A 13,661-nucleotide genomic window follows, 5' to 3' on the forward strand; every position below is an offset into this window, starting at 1 on the left:
ACGCACGGCTGCTGGCTGGTGCTGTGCCCCAAGCTCTACCTACCCCCAGAGGACGCAGCTCCTTCCTCCCCACCGCCTTCAGCCCGCACCATCAGGCCTTGTGGATTTCCAGGGCACACCCCTGCCTCCACGCCCAGAGAGGTCTCGCGAACACCCCATGAGGGCAGCTTCCCCGCCACGCCTCCACGCTGGCTCGCGCCCTCCTCGGCCCCTGGCTCTGCCACGCTGGCTTGGCCTTCCCACCTTTTCTTCCTGCTCCTTCCTGCTGCCGCCCCACATGCCCTCCTGTGAGTTCCACTTCTGCATGTTATTACGAGCGCTCCCCCCAAAGACACAACATAAACGGTAATGCCTGTAGGCTTGAACCTACAAATGGCAGATACCCTAATGAAGGAAAGAAATTATAGGGAAATTAAGTCAGGTGCCAGCTTCCTGTTAACTGCACACCTTCACTGGACGATTGGGAAGTTCTTAGTAGACCCCTGACTCATTCACAAGGAGCTGACTAATGTTAAAAGTCCAGAAGTCATTAAGGACAAAGCTCAATTGCTAACTTGAAAACCAAACCAAACAAAATGAAAAGAACAAACAAAAAAATGACTGTACACTGTGATTGCAAAGACCAGCAGGAAGCCTGAATCGAGCCACCGTCACAGGGAGACTAAAGACCATGTCCCACCTTGTTTGGCCAGCTGGCCCAAGTAACTCTCCAGGTCGCTCACGCCGTGGCTGGCAAAGTAACTGTGGTACTGGAAAACGGTGATGACTTCCGAGGAGAGGCTGGAGGGAAGCAGCGGCTCGGCCCGGTCCAGCATTTGGGACACCAGCGTTCGAAACACTGTTTGGAAGGGGAAGGTTACAAAGCAGCTTTGAGAAACACGATCATTCATTCATTCATTCTATAATTCCTTGGTTCATCATTTTATGAAGGGTTGAGCTCTGCAAAGTGTGTACAGTGAACTAAGCTCCAGTGTGCAGCTGAATGAGTTTTCCTTCTGTATACACCTGTGCAACTGCCATTCAGCTCAAGGTACAGAACCAGTGCCAGCACCCTGTAAGGTTTTCTCGCCCCCCCCCACGTCTATACCACCTGTTCCCACCAGGTGCAACCACGAATCTCATTTCCATCAACATCGGTTAGCTTTGCCTGTTCTTGAACTCTGCATAAGTGGAATTACACTGTGTGTACTTTTTGCACCTGGTTCCCTTTACTCAACAATATATCTGTGAGATTAATCCGAATGGTTGCTTGTGGCAGTAATTTGTTTCTTTTTCAAGGGCTAAAATACCATATTGTATGACTATATTACAATTCATCCATGCTCTTGTTGATGGGCATTGGGTTGTTTCCAGTGTTTGGCTCTTGTGAATGAAGTTGCTATGAAATTCTCACACGTCTTTCTTTGTAAACATAAGCACTTATTTTTCTTGATATATTTAGAAGTAGAATTGCCAGATGCCAGGGCAGAGGTCAGTAGAAACTGCCAGACGGTTTTTCTGAAGTGGCTGTACTTCTTGACACTGCCATTCTGGTGACATTTCAATGAAAAAAGTGTACATACTCTAGTAATACAGAAATATAGTGCTTTTGAAAGTCCCTGCCGATACCACACATTCACCATTTCGCGTTTCTCAAATCTGACAGGGCACACGATGTTTTCCCCGGAGGGTAAGCTGCTTGCTTTTAGGGCCGTGTGTCGCGTTCCCTCCCCAGGCTGCGGAGAGGTGCGGGCATCCTGGCTCCCGCCCCGTGGACAGCGTACCTGGCTCGGCGAGGCCGGGGTGGTCCTGGCTGATGGCCCTGTGGAAGCCCGCCTCCAGCTGCCCCAGCACCCTGCCGGCCGAGCTGTGGAAGACTCCTGCCGGGCTGCAGCACTGGGTCCAGAAGGAGAGCAGGGGCAGCTCCGTGTGGAATTCTGGGATGGCTGGAAGAGAAGAGCACCCCGCTCTTGAGGCACGCGACGGTGAGCTGGGTGCCAGGCGTTTGGGGCCTTGCCAGTGGGCCCTGCTTTGGAGTTTGTGCTCCCCAGTGTGACAGAACTGGACTCAGTTGTGGTTTCCCTACACATGGCTCTTCGGTCCCTTCTACTTGAACTTGTAGTCTGTGCTGGAGTTGGTAGGTGAGCGTCCAAGAGACTTGAACCTTTGGGCTGTCCATGTGCCAGCTGGGCCCTGAGCCTCAGCGGAACTGCAACACCAACTCTCCAGTTCATTGGACTAACCCAGGACAGCTAATAAGGAAGTAGGATGGGCAACCACCACACCAAGGAACCGAGAGAGCCTACAGCTGTTAGCAAGAGAGTCCCATCCGTTGGCCCTGTGGGACTGAAGTCCCCTCTCAGTTACAGATGGAGCGGGCATCACCATCCCAGAATCCTCAGGACTGGGCAATGAACTACGGACTAGAGTGGACTTACTGGTATTTATTGTGAGCCTAGCAATGGAAGAAATCATATCATTGATGTGGAGGCAGTGGCCACTGGAGGTTCTGAGGGTAGGGAGAGGGAAAAATAGGTGTAATATGGGGGCATTTTTGGGACTTGGGAATGAATGACATTGCAATGACAGATATAGGCCATTATATATCCTGCCCAAACCTACAGAATTGGGTGGGAGAGAACATAAACCACAATGTTAACTTTAATCCCTGCTTATCAGCAATGCTCCAATATGTGTTCATCAGTTGTAACTAATGGGGAGAGAGTAAACCGCAATGTAAACTATAATCCACGCTGTGTAGCAATGCTCCAAAACGTGTTCATCAATTGCAGTGAATGTACCACACTAATGAAGGATGCTGTTAATGGGGGTAAATGCGGGCAGTGTGGGGAGCATATAGGAATCCCCTCTATTTTTTATGTAGCATTTATGTAATCTAAATATCTTTTTTAAAAAAAGTGAGCTGGGAGGGGAGGGTCGCTGGGGCCTGTGTGTTTTCCATTTGAAGTACACTGCCTGGCAGGGGGGTCCAATGAGGGCCCCAGCCAGCCTCCCCTACTTCCATCAAATAGCTGGTGTGCAAATCTTCCGACTGGTGTTTTGCATTTTAAGGCATAAATTCTTCTTTCCCAAAGGGCCCCGACATCCTTCACAAACTCGAAGGTGATTTCCCTATACCCAGTTCTGCATCTAAAACCCTAAGACCCGGCACCCTGGAGGCCTTGGGATTCACATACTTCCAGCCTTTCCCAGCAGGGCTTGGAAGCACGTTCCCATGGGCGTTGTCCTAGCCGGCTCCATGGAGCAGCAGCAGTCCTGGCTGCCCCCAGGTGGACACGCGCCCCAGAAGCAGCCTGTGACCTGTCCTGCAGGTGCAGGCTGCTGCTGTCCACGCCTGCCGCCAAGAGGTGGCGGCCTCTGCTGGCGGCTCGGAGGCGGCGTGAGGTGTGGGAACTGCTCTCCCACGGCCAAGGACGCGTCCACGCTGCCCCGACACAGCTGTGCCCGGGAGCAGGCAGGGCAGACCCTTACCTTCCACGACAGAACCGATGCTTCCCAAGTTTTCATCGCTGATGGCCGCGAGCCTCTTCACCACTTGGATCTGCCTGGAAAGCTTCTCAAGGAGATTTCGTGCGACGAACGGGGTTTTGCTTGAGAACACAATTTGCTAATAAGACAAACAAAAACCTAGGGTTTCAAGTCTGCTGTCAAGAGAGCTTGAACCAGTTTCCCTCCCCAGCCTCATCCTTCCCCAAATGTGGCTGTGATGCCAACCGAACCATACAGGGCTTTGCTTCCAGTTTGGCAACGTTCCTCATTTTGTGCCAGTTACAACAGTGGCTGAAATCGGGCATGTTTTTGTTGCTTTAAACTTTTTTTTCATGCCTGTACAAATTCTGGAATTTTCTCAGTAGGAGAGCCACGAGGTTATTGTAAATTTGCCTTTCCTTTTAACGTGCTGTAAATCTGATCGTCCTCCTGGAACCTTGGAGGGCATATTTACGCTACATCTTGGAAGGTAAGCAGAAAAAGATTTATTTTGCGAGAGCAGTGATTTTTCACAGCATGGTTTTATTTCTTCGTTGAGTTCTTGTTTTAGAAAAATGCTTAATTATAATTAGAACTATCCCATTATAATTAGCAAGTACTTACTACATACCGGGAGCCAGTCTGAGCCCTTTACTGGTTTAACTGTGTTATTTCTCACAGCAACCCAATGAGTTCTGTCCTTTGGAGACCCCTTTTCATGATGAAGAAACTGAGGCACAGAAAGGTTGAGTAACTACCTTGGGCCATGTAAGTAGACTCACTTTCATGTGGGTCATAACAAGGAAGGGGCAGAAGATTTAAAAAATGAAATGAAAACTGAAAACTGAAAAAAAAAAAAAAAAGAAAAAAGAATGAGGGGTGGCCCTAGAAAGGAAGGGATATAAGTTGTTCACTGTCCTTTTGTGCTTCTTGGAAGGCTGCCCTGGCCACCTGGTGGACATGGACACAGGATGCAGCCCCATGTTACCATGCTGTTCTGTCCAAAGCAATGAGGATTTTCACATTCAGAAGTCTGGTGTAGGTACTGGTTCTCCTGAGGGCTACTGAGACCCACAGGTTCTATGGTCATGGCAGTTGGCTCTGGAGTTCAGGGCCATGTCAGTTGGCCCTACTTTGGAGTTTGTGTTCCTGAGTGTGATGGAGTTGGACTCAGATGTGACCTCTCTACACATGCCTCTTCTGTTACTTTTACCGGACCTGTGGTCGGTGCTGGGGTTGGTGTATACTCAGGAGACCTGAATCTCTGGACTGGCTGTGTGACAGCCAGGCTCTGGGCCTCAGCAGACTAGCAACTCCTACCCTCTGGTTTATTGGACTTACCCAGGTCAGCTAACAGGGAGGTGAAGAAGGTCAACCACTACACCAGGGGGTCAAGAGTGCCTACAACTGCAAGCAGGAGAATTGCATCCATCATCCATGTGGAATCTAAGCCCCCTCTTGATGCAGAGTGGGACTGGACATAACCATCCCAGGGTCCACAGGATGGAGGAATAGAGTATGGATTAGAGTGGACTTACTGGTGTTCTTCTGGGGAACTATTGTGATTAGCAATGGAAGAAATTGTAGCATTGATGTGGAAAAAGTGGCCAGAGTAGCTGCTGATGGTAGGAAGAGGGAAGAAGAGATATGATGTGGGAGCATTTTCAGGATTTGGAGTTGTCCTGGGTGGTGCTGCAGGGACAGATGCTGGACATTGTGTGCCCTGCCATGGCCCACTGGGTGGACTGGGGGAGAGTGTAGACTACCATGTAGACGACTGTCCATGTGGTGCAGCCGTGCTCCAAAAGGTATTCACCAGGTGCAGTGAATGTGCCACAATGATGAAAGAGGTTGTCAATGTGGGAGGAGTGGGGTGGGGGTGGGGTGGGGGGTATATGGGGACGTCACATTTTTTGAATGTAACATTTAAAAGAAAATAAAGAAAAAAAAAAGTTAAGACTAAACAAGAAAAAAAAAGTCTGGTATAAGCAGCAGATGTGGATCAAGTGGTTGAGCATCTGCTTCCCACATGGGAGGTCCCGGGTTCAGTTCCTCGTGCCTCCAAAAAACAATAAAACAAAGCAACAAGCAAACAAATGAAAAAACCAACTCAGGGAGCTGATGTGGCTTGGTGGCTGAGTGCCGGCTTCCCACATACGAGGTTCCGGATTTAATCCCCAGTTCCCGGTACCTCAAAAAAAATTTTTTTTTTTGATGCAGCAGTTATGTGCTAATACCTTTCATGTAAGTAAATAGAGTAAAAATGAATGACTTATTTTTAAAATTTTGTGGCTATTGTGATTCTTATGGAATACCCAGTTTTCTCTCTCTGCAATTACATACCAATGAATGCCTATGTCCACTGATTCAGGAGTAACTATGAATAAAAAGTATGCTTCCAGCCCTCATTCCTTCGTTCTATGTCTTCATATCCATCTTGCTTGTTTTTCTAGGGCAGCTTTTCCCCAGTGAAGGGCTGAATTGTTATAATCATGACTTTATTACAGGGAGATCCATTACACTGAAAATCCAATGCCAGTTAATCTTTGGGAGAAAATGTTCACCCTTTGATGGAAGAGAATTCCCTCAAGTCACGAAATAACTTCTTTACCTCTAAAAGGTAAACTGGTGGTTTGCTGGGCACAGCAGCAGGCTTAGTAAGGGTAACAGAGCTGTGAAACCTGACCTCGTCCAAATGGCCAGTGGATACAGAGTAGCCATTAGTAAATAAAAACCCTCGCCCATTTTGCACATTCTGCCACCTTGGTTGTATCAGGGTTTGTAAATTCAACACTCAACAGAAGAGATGGCCTGGGGTCCTGGTCAATCAAGGCACAAGGGTGTGAACAGCCGACAGGTCCCACGGCATGTGACCTGTCTGCGTGGCCCTGAGCTGCTGGCTTCCTCTCCACCTCCCTGGGGCAGGCAGCCCTGCTCCTGCTCCCTGAGCTTCCTGGCTCCTCGTCCTTCAGAAGGGAGGGGGCTCTCGTGCTCTTAGTGTGTCTCCTCATCTTTGCCCCTTCCAGCCAGGCTCATGCCCTGAAGCCGTGATTAAATGACTTCTACCTTTTTTTCCGTTTCCCCACGTACCCAGGCAAGGAAGGGGCATTTAAGTGGGTGCTTGGGGGAAACCTGCAGTGTTCGAGGCAGCCGCAACCCTTCTTGCAACAAAAGAATTTCAAAATATCTGTGTCCCTGTTGCAAAACCTCCCGCGGTAAACAGCTTGAAATGTGAAGAAAAACAAGCTCTAGGGTGTCCCCGAACGATAGCTAACTGGTGATGATATTGGCCTAGAGAAGTGTTTACTCCCATCGATGAGCCCTACTTCTTCAAGACTGGGCCACCTTAGGTGGGCTCTTTTGCATTTGGCTCTCAGCTCTCTAGGTGGTAGAAAACGAACGCAGGTGACAGCCCCATCCTAACCCATGCCCTGGCTTTCAAGCTCCACTTGTAGGTGGCCAGAGGCAAATGCTTCTTTCCTTCATTTTAAATCCCTCCCTGCCCCCTACTACAAGTGCTTAGGAAGCAAGAGCTCGGTCTGGTCTATGCCCTGCCTTTGCAGGTCATCTAGGTTTTTAGAAGACCCGGGGCTGAGCAAGCACGCAGCCCCCCTCAGCTGCCCCCTGGGCTCCGGCCAAAGCAGGATTGCTCTCCCGTTCCTGAGTTCTCGTTGCGTCTCCCTTCCTGAACTACAGCAAGGAAGCGCGCTTCCCTCGTGCCCTGACAACCCTCGGCGCCACCTACCTGCACGAGCTGGGCGCAGTACTGCAGGTGCCTGACGATGGCCAGGTCGAGGCTCTCGTTGCCGGTCGTCAGGGGCAGCGGGCTCCCGGCCACGCTGGTGCCGACCCCCGTGTCCTCCGTCAGGGCTTCGCTGAGGTGCCCCTTGGCCTCCGGGTGCACTGCCCTGTAGCTGTCGAAGCGGGAGGTGGGTGAGACCGCGGGGCTCGCGGCGGCGCCCCCGAAGACGCGCTCTTCCTTCCGTCCACCTCGAAGAGGCGAGACGCCTTTCGAAAACGACCTCTCAGTTACGCCTGGCTGCCGCTCTGCCTAACGCTGGACACCAGGTGGACGAGGGCTCCGCTGGCTTCTCAGGCACAACGAGCCACATTCAAAATGCCTTATTTTGCACCTGTCGCACTTCCCTGCTCTGTCGACAGGGCGATTTGCCAGGTTTTCTGGCAAACTGTCCTTTCTATTTGCGGTTTCCTTAGAGTCATACCAGAAAGAAATACTCTGTCCAGGTTTCCCTGGCCTCCAGGCTTTCCCAGCATGGACATCAATTGCTACTTGAAAAAGAAAAGTCACCAAGAGCAGAATCGTGGTGTTCTCCTCTGAACGAAAGTCCAAAGGGACTTTACTCTTTCGAGGCATATTGTCATTCTGCCTCTTGTGCTTTGTTGACACCCCACTGTTGACGTTTCATGGGGGTCATATACTAGTTGCACAAGGAACTTACGCTTTTAAAAAATTGGTTACCTCTATCACCTAGTTTTATTTTAAGAATAAACCTGTGAGCAAGGAAGGGAGGTAACAGGAGTCCCATTTCCCAGGTGGAAAGACTGACAAACAGGGAGGTTAACCAGGTCACGGCCTGGCGTCCGTTCTCACGCAACGACAACAGCTCATGCTCCGAGGGTAGTGGCTTTGAAAGCTTTGCTGATTCACATTTACTCCCAAGGGGAAAATGCTCAACTTGTGTCCTTACAGTAAGCACATCCTTAACACACACAACTGATTTCCCCTAATACCTCTGATGATATACAGTGAGGCTGATCAAGATATATTTAGCATCCATGTTCTGTGATGTTTGTGTTATTAAAATACTTCCTACAGCAAGAAGGAAAAAAAGCTTAAATTGATGCCTGACCTTGACATTGAGGTAGTAGCTTAAGTTAATCAGATAAAAATGTATGGAAAATTACTTGGTTGAGCGGTCTCGCACAAATTTTCATCAAGCTAGAAAAGTCTCAGTTAAACATGGCATTCATTTAATAAATTCTCTTTGCTCTGCCCAGTTTGCCCAAGGGGTATATTCTATTTCACATTTTTTTTTTCTTTTTCTTTTCTGGTTTTGTTTTGGAAGAAGAAATCCTCAAGGGACAATAAAAACCAAAACCATTAAAACCTCCCACGCTGAGGATTGTGAGAGCTCAGTAGCCACAGTGTGCTGTAACCTGACAATCAGTTTATATCACTTTGTGCCCAAAGCTGGGTGGGAAGCCACCCCTTCCTCTGGGAAAGTACATATTCTTTTGCAGCATTTGGTGGTGGTGAAGAGGTTCCACTGGGCTGGTTTGGCCCCACCTGAAGTTACAAAAGGGACCCCAGCCTCCCTTTAAATGACGAAAGATAACAATTTATTTTCACTGAACCCAGAAGAGGTGGACAATATTTAGAAGTTGTACCCAACAATAAAAAGGAACTATAAGCCCATTGGTCATCCTCGATGGGAGTATGTATCTTTTTGAAGGTGTCCATCAGAAACCCTCTGATGGTGGCAAAGAATGATCACCAGCACTGAAAGAAGAAATATAAGCAGAGCCTTGTTTCAGACTTACCTATTTTTCTCAGTCTCAGTGTCTGAAAATACTGAGTCAGCACCTCCTCCGACATTACAAACCCCATCGCCATCCTCTTCCTCCTCATCAAAGTCAGAGGTGTTCAGGAAATCAAAGCTCTCTAAAGCACTCTCAACTGTCAGACTTAAACTGGAAGACCTGCTGTGGCTTCCTGCTGGCTTGCACTGCAAAGGCACAAGGCACCAAGGACAACATCAACACAAGCGGAAGGACAGACGGAACCAGCGACACCCAATTTGAGATGCAAGGCTGTTGATTCTTTTTTCAAGCTTTTATTTCTTTGTTGGCATTTTTTTTACGCATTTAAAATCTTCAGATTCCAAAAAGAAGTACAAACATGGATAAAAGAACACAGTGTCGGGGATTTCTTCTGAAATAATCTAGAGGGAAGTTAGTAGGTAAAGGAATAGTCGAAATACGATCGGCCATGAGTTGATAATTGCGGAAGCTGGGGACGGGCTCACTGGGTTCCATTATACGATTCTCTTTCTGTTTGAAGTTTTCATACAACATTTTAAAAAAATATTACATTGGAAGTCTTGAGAAACATGTCCACTGCACTCCCTCCATCTCATGTCAACCCCAAATAAAACACAACCAGCAGACAAATTTTACGTCACTGAGTCAATGCTGAATACTAACCAATATCTAATTCCAAGGGGCCATTTCTTCAGTGTCCTAAGATAGGAGCTAGCCATTCAAGACACCAATCATAAAAGAGTAATAAAACAAGTCCCAGAAACAAAAAATGGCTCAAATTCACCTAGCCCACATTCCTTAGGTAAGAAGCCTGAAATCTTCACTTTACATTCATAGCGTTTAACTTTTTCTGAGCATAAGGAGAAAACGAATGGTGTGAGCAAAAGCAGCAGCCACCCTGCTTCCTGTAGAGCTCCCCCTTTGAAGGAAGGAGGCCTATCCCTGATTGGGCCCTGGAATTACGCCTGCAAGCTCATCACGTGGCCGAGACAATTCAGTGTTGCTGGACATAGTACAGAAACATTTTAAATAGAATAATGCCAGTTTTTATGAGCACAGAAGCAGAGAGGTACTTCCAAACTTTCAAGAGGATGCTGGAGTGGAGTGAACGGGACAAGTCCTGCAAGTAAGAAGAACTAATGTCCTCCATCCTGTTGGGTGGCATTGCTTGCTGGTTTCTTAACACAAGGCAGGAAGGGCCTGGCTGGGATCTGCCTCTGACACTCAAGATGGCACGAAAGCACATGGGAAAGCGTCTTTTGATCTTTTAAATCACAGTTGTTTCATTCACCCTCAGTGTTCTCCGTCCAAGAGGCAGCATCATTTAGTTTCTGATCCTCAAGGCGTTTAGCATCCTAGGAACGTGAAGGGGAAAAAAAGAGAAAGCTTTGTCCAGCTGATGCTTTAATTCTGGCTGGGTACAAAGCCACAGGCCCCAGACCTAAACTCTGATGACATTTGAAATCTCAGGGGAGAGAGGGGGCTGGTCTAGACTCCACCACTTTGGTTCTTCTCTCCTAAGCTAGCTGTCTGCAGAGCTTGGTCTCGTGTAGTATAGGTGTGCTTAAATATTATCAGAGCAAAGAGATGTCCCGGGAAGGATTTTACCAGCAGGCTGAAATAACACTCAGGAAAGAAATCTGTGACCACCAGCCTTTTTGTAAGACTAACAGATGACTGACTTAAGTGTTTCTTGGTGGACGGAGGTACTTATCAGCACCCTGGATGTCTGGAAACATCCGCTGCCATCCCCACTCGCTCTAAGGCATTTGCTTTAGGTGGGGTCAATTTGTGCCTCACCTCTTTGAAATGAAGACCTTTGGCCCAAGAAGTAAAGCCTGTCAACTGGGTAAAACCGACAAGAGTTTTTCGAGGGGAAAAGTGACGCCCTCACTGAGACAGGCAGCCTCCATGCACAAGGCTGAGCTGAGGCTTTGAAGTCAGGCATTACCGAAAGCACGTCCAGAGCATTCCTTCTCGGTGCTCTGCCTGCAGCTGAACTCATCGGTCATGAGCATGAGAAGGCTCGGAGAGGCGAAGCATGAATTACCACCTGCCTTGGGCACAAATCCCGTCCAGAGCCAGGGCAGCGTGGCCGAGCAAGCAAAGGGGACAGGACCTTGGAAATGCAGCGCCAGCTGCCCTCAGTAGGGCCACACCTGAAAGCAGTTGCATGAAGAGATGCAACTGCCTTCTGTGGCTTGAGTCTCAGCTGGCCACTAGCACCTTCTTCTCAAGCGTGTTGAACAGTACTGCTCCCCAGAGAAATGCCCTCGTAAGGAACAGAACCCAAGTTCTCCCCTACCTCGCAGTAGAAATCAGAGTGGCAAAGCACAAGGATACAAAGCAGCAGCAGTGGGATTGGGGGCCGGGAGCCAAGTCTTGCTTGGGTAGTGAGTTCAAAAGGGACTTGGTGCCAGAGAAAGGCAGATGCGCTCTGATGCGGCAGCCATGCGCTCCGAGGGCCTCCCACGCGAGAGGCCGTCGTCCCTCCCCATCCCGCCCTCCCACCTCTACCTTGGCCTGCCCTGATCACTGTGGACCGAGGAAGACACCCCTTTGCTGTTTCTGGGTCCCCCGGCTTCCAGGCATGCGTGGAGACTGCTGCCTGGGATTACCACCAGGTACTGAGACCTGCTGATTAGGGCCCCGTCCGGCAGGACCGGGCGTTCTCCAGCAGTGGGCACCACACATCCGGACAGGCCAAAGCTGGCTCGCGGGCTCCTCGGGCAGGGGTCCCCTGTGGCCCCGGTGACGCCTATCAGGGGACATGTCACCACCTCACGATTACCAAAGGGCCACCCTTTCGCATTTGAGATTAGAACGATGGACTCCGGGATTAGAGGAGCTGAGACTTTTGGGGGGAGCTGTTCATTTAACTCCTAATCCTTTTGGTTAATTTGATTTCATGTTGTGGGGAAATTAAAAATGAATATGCACTGACATTGAAAAAACAATCCAACGGCGTTTGAACGATCTGTCACCGCCTTGGGATGGGACGGGGTGAAAATAAAGGTCCGCGGTCTCCCTCCCCACCCAATCCCACCTTCCTGACCGGGTACTCACTTTGAGGATATCGTCCAGGTGCATGGCTTCTTGGTTGAGCTCCTGAAACTCTTGGAATTGCTCCTTATGGGGCTCCAGGGCGAGGAAAAGCCCGTGGAAGGCGTCCTCCAGGCTGCCATCGAGGAAGGCCCGATAGCCGTCCGCCTCTCCGCCGGCAGGCCCTGGCGCCTCCGCCGACGTGAGCCTCTTGACCAGCTGCTTGGTGATGTTCCCTTCCAGAGTGTCCAGCTCCACCGGCTTAAGCTCCGAGGCCTCGTCCGACTCCCGCAGGAGGGCCTCGGCGACGTCGTTCTCCAGGAACAGGCGGGTGCCCGCGGCCGGCTTTCCGGGCCCCTCCACCGGCGACTTGGACCCCGCGCCCCCTGCCGAGGAGTTGCTGGAAGATTCCGAGCTGGTGTCATCTGCGCCCTCCCCGTGGGTGGCGTGGTTGAGCTCTGCAGGGGTGATGGTAATTTCTGGATGGGGCGCGCCTGGGCTGCAGCTGGAGGCGTGGGGGCAGCTGCCGTTGGGCAGCTCGCCGAAGCTGAGCGACAGCGGCGTCTTGTCCCCAGCTGCCTTTCCGTTGCCAAAGACGTCATCAGGGAGGTTGGACTGTGGATGAAGGACACCGCGTCATTATTTCCAAGGCAAAGGATGCGTCAGGCCTGGGTTATTTCCACAACTACTGAAAATTTTGAAGACCATTCAGGACTTTCCTAATATTGCCCTTTTATTTGTTGACTTCCTTGTGTCTGGCAACAAAACAAAGCAAAAAACACCAGCCACCAAAAACCCTGTGTCCACTGTTGAATCTCGGTGCAAGTTCATTGCACAATTCCTTCACTTTTCTATAGGTTTGACATTTGTCAGATGAAAGTGGGGAGGGGGTTGCTTATTTCCTAAATCCCAGGATTGTACCATATTTGGCAGCTATAGCTGTGGATAACACCACTGTATACACACACACACACATATGTGTGTGTATATATATGTATGTATATATATATGTATTTGCATCTATCTTAAAAGACATTCCAATATTCATGCTATTTCACTCAAAAGATATGATGCTCTAGTACTGCTTCAGTTTCCATAAATTATTCTTAAATCTCTACAGCAAAATTCCAAGTTGTTGAAAATGCTATTTTACAAATACATATGAACACTTCATAACCACATCATAAATAATTCAAGACCAGCACTACATTTGCACAGCTTCTGTAAAAATAGGAGAAAAACACTATGCCTGAACATCTGTTTTTCGGAAATGCAAACCCAGGCTCCAGGATGTCTAGAAGCAGAGTGTCCCGCCAGGTAGCAAAGATAAACCGTGGATGCAGGCATTCAAACAGCTGCTAAGTCTGTGTGTAGTGTTAAGTGCCAATGTTGCTCCGTGGAAAAATTTTCTTGTGAAACTTCCAAATGGGTAATTTTTCTTGGATTCCTAATTTAACATTGGCCAGATTTGCATTTACCTTTTTTTTTTTTTTCAGGTCAACGGTGAGAACCAAGCCAAGGCCTGTTTCAATTTATCTTAAACAACTAATGATCAGACTAGCGCTAGGAATAAAAAATGTGCAGCTGAT

At 49.0% G+C, this 13,661-nt stretch overlaps 1 protein-coding gene across 5 annotated transcripts in view; it reads right to left on the reverse strand.

Moving 5' to 3' along the window:
• RIPOR2 (RHO family interacting cell polarization regulator 2) overlaps nucleotides 1-13,661 on the reverse strand; it is a 212,209-nt gene that overhangs the window by 13,808 nt on the left and 184,740 nt on the right. For all 5 annotated transcript variants that reach the window (XM_058285324.2, XM_012526591.4, XM_058285325.2 and 2 more), the window contains exons 13-18: nucleotides 12,097-12,687; nucleotides 9,031-9,215; nucleotides 7,214-7,382; nucleotides 3,472-3,607; nucleotides 1,764-1,925; nucleotides 680-838 (exon numbers count right to left, since the gene is read on the reverse strand). In XM_058285324.2, coding sequence (XP_058141307.1) covers nucleotides 680-838; nucleotides 1,764-1,925; nucleotides 3,472-3,607; nucleotides 7,214-7,382; nucleotides 9,031-9,215; nucleotides 12,097-12,687 — 1,402 coding nt within the window. The remainder of the gene's footprint in view (nucleotides 1-679; nucleotides 839-1,763; nucleotides 1,926-3,471; nucleotides 3,608-7,213; nucleotides 7,383-9,030; nucleotides 9,216-12,096; nucleotides 12,688-13,661) is intronic.

This window comes from Dasypus novemcinctus, chromosome 22 (genome assembly GCF_030445035.2).
Source record: "Dasypus novemcinctus isolate mDasNov1 chromosome 22, mDasNov1.1.hap2, whole genome shotgun sequence".
Lineage (NCBI taxonomy): Eukaryota > Metazoa > Chordata > Mammalia > Cingulata > Dasypodidae > Dasypus > Dasypus novemcinctus.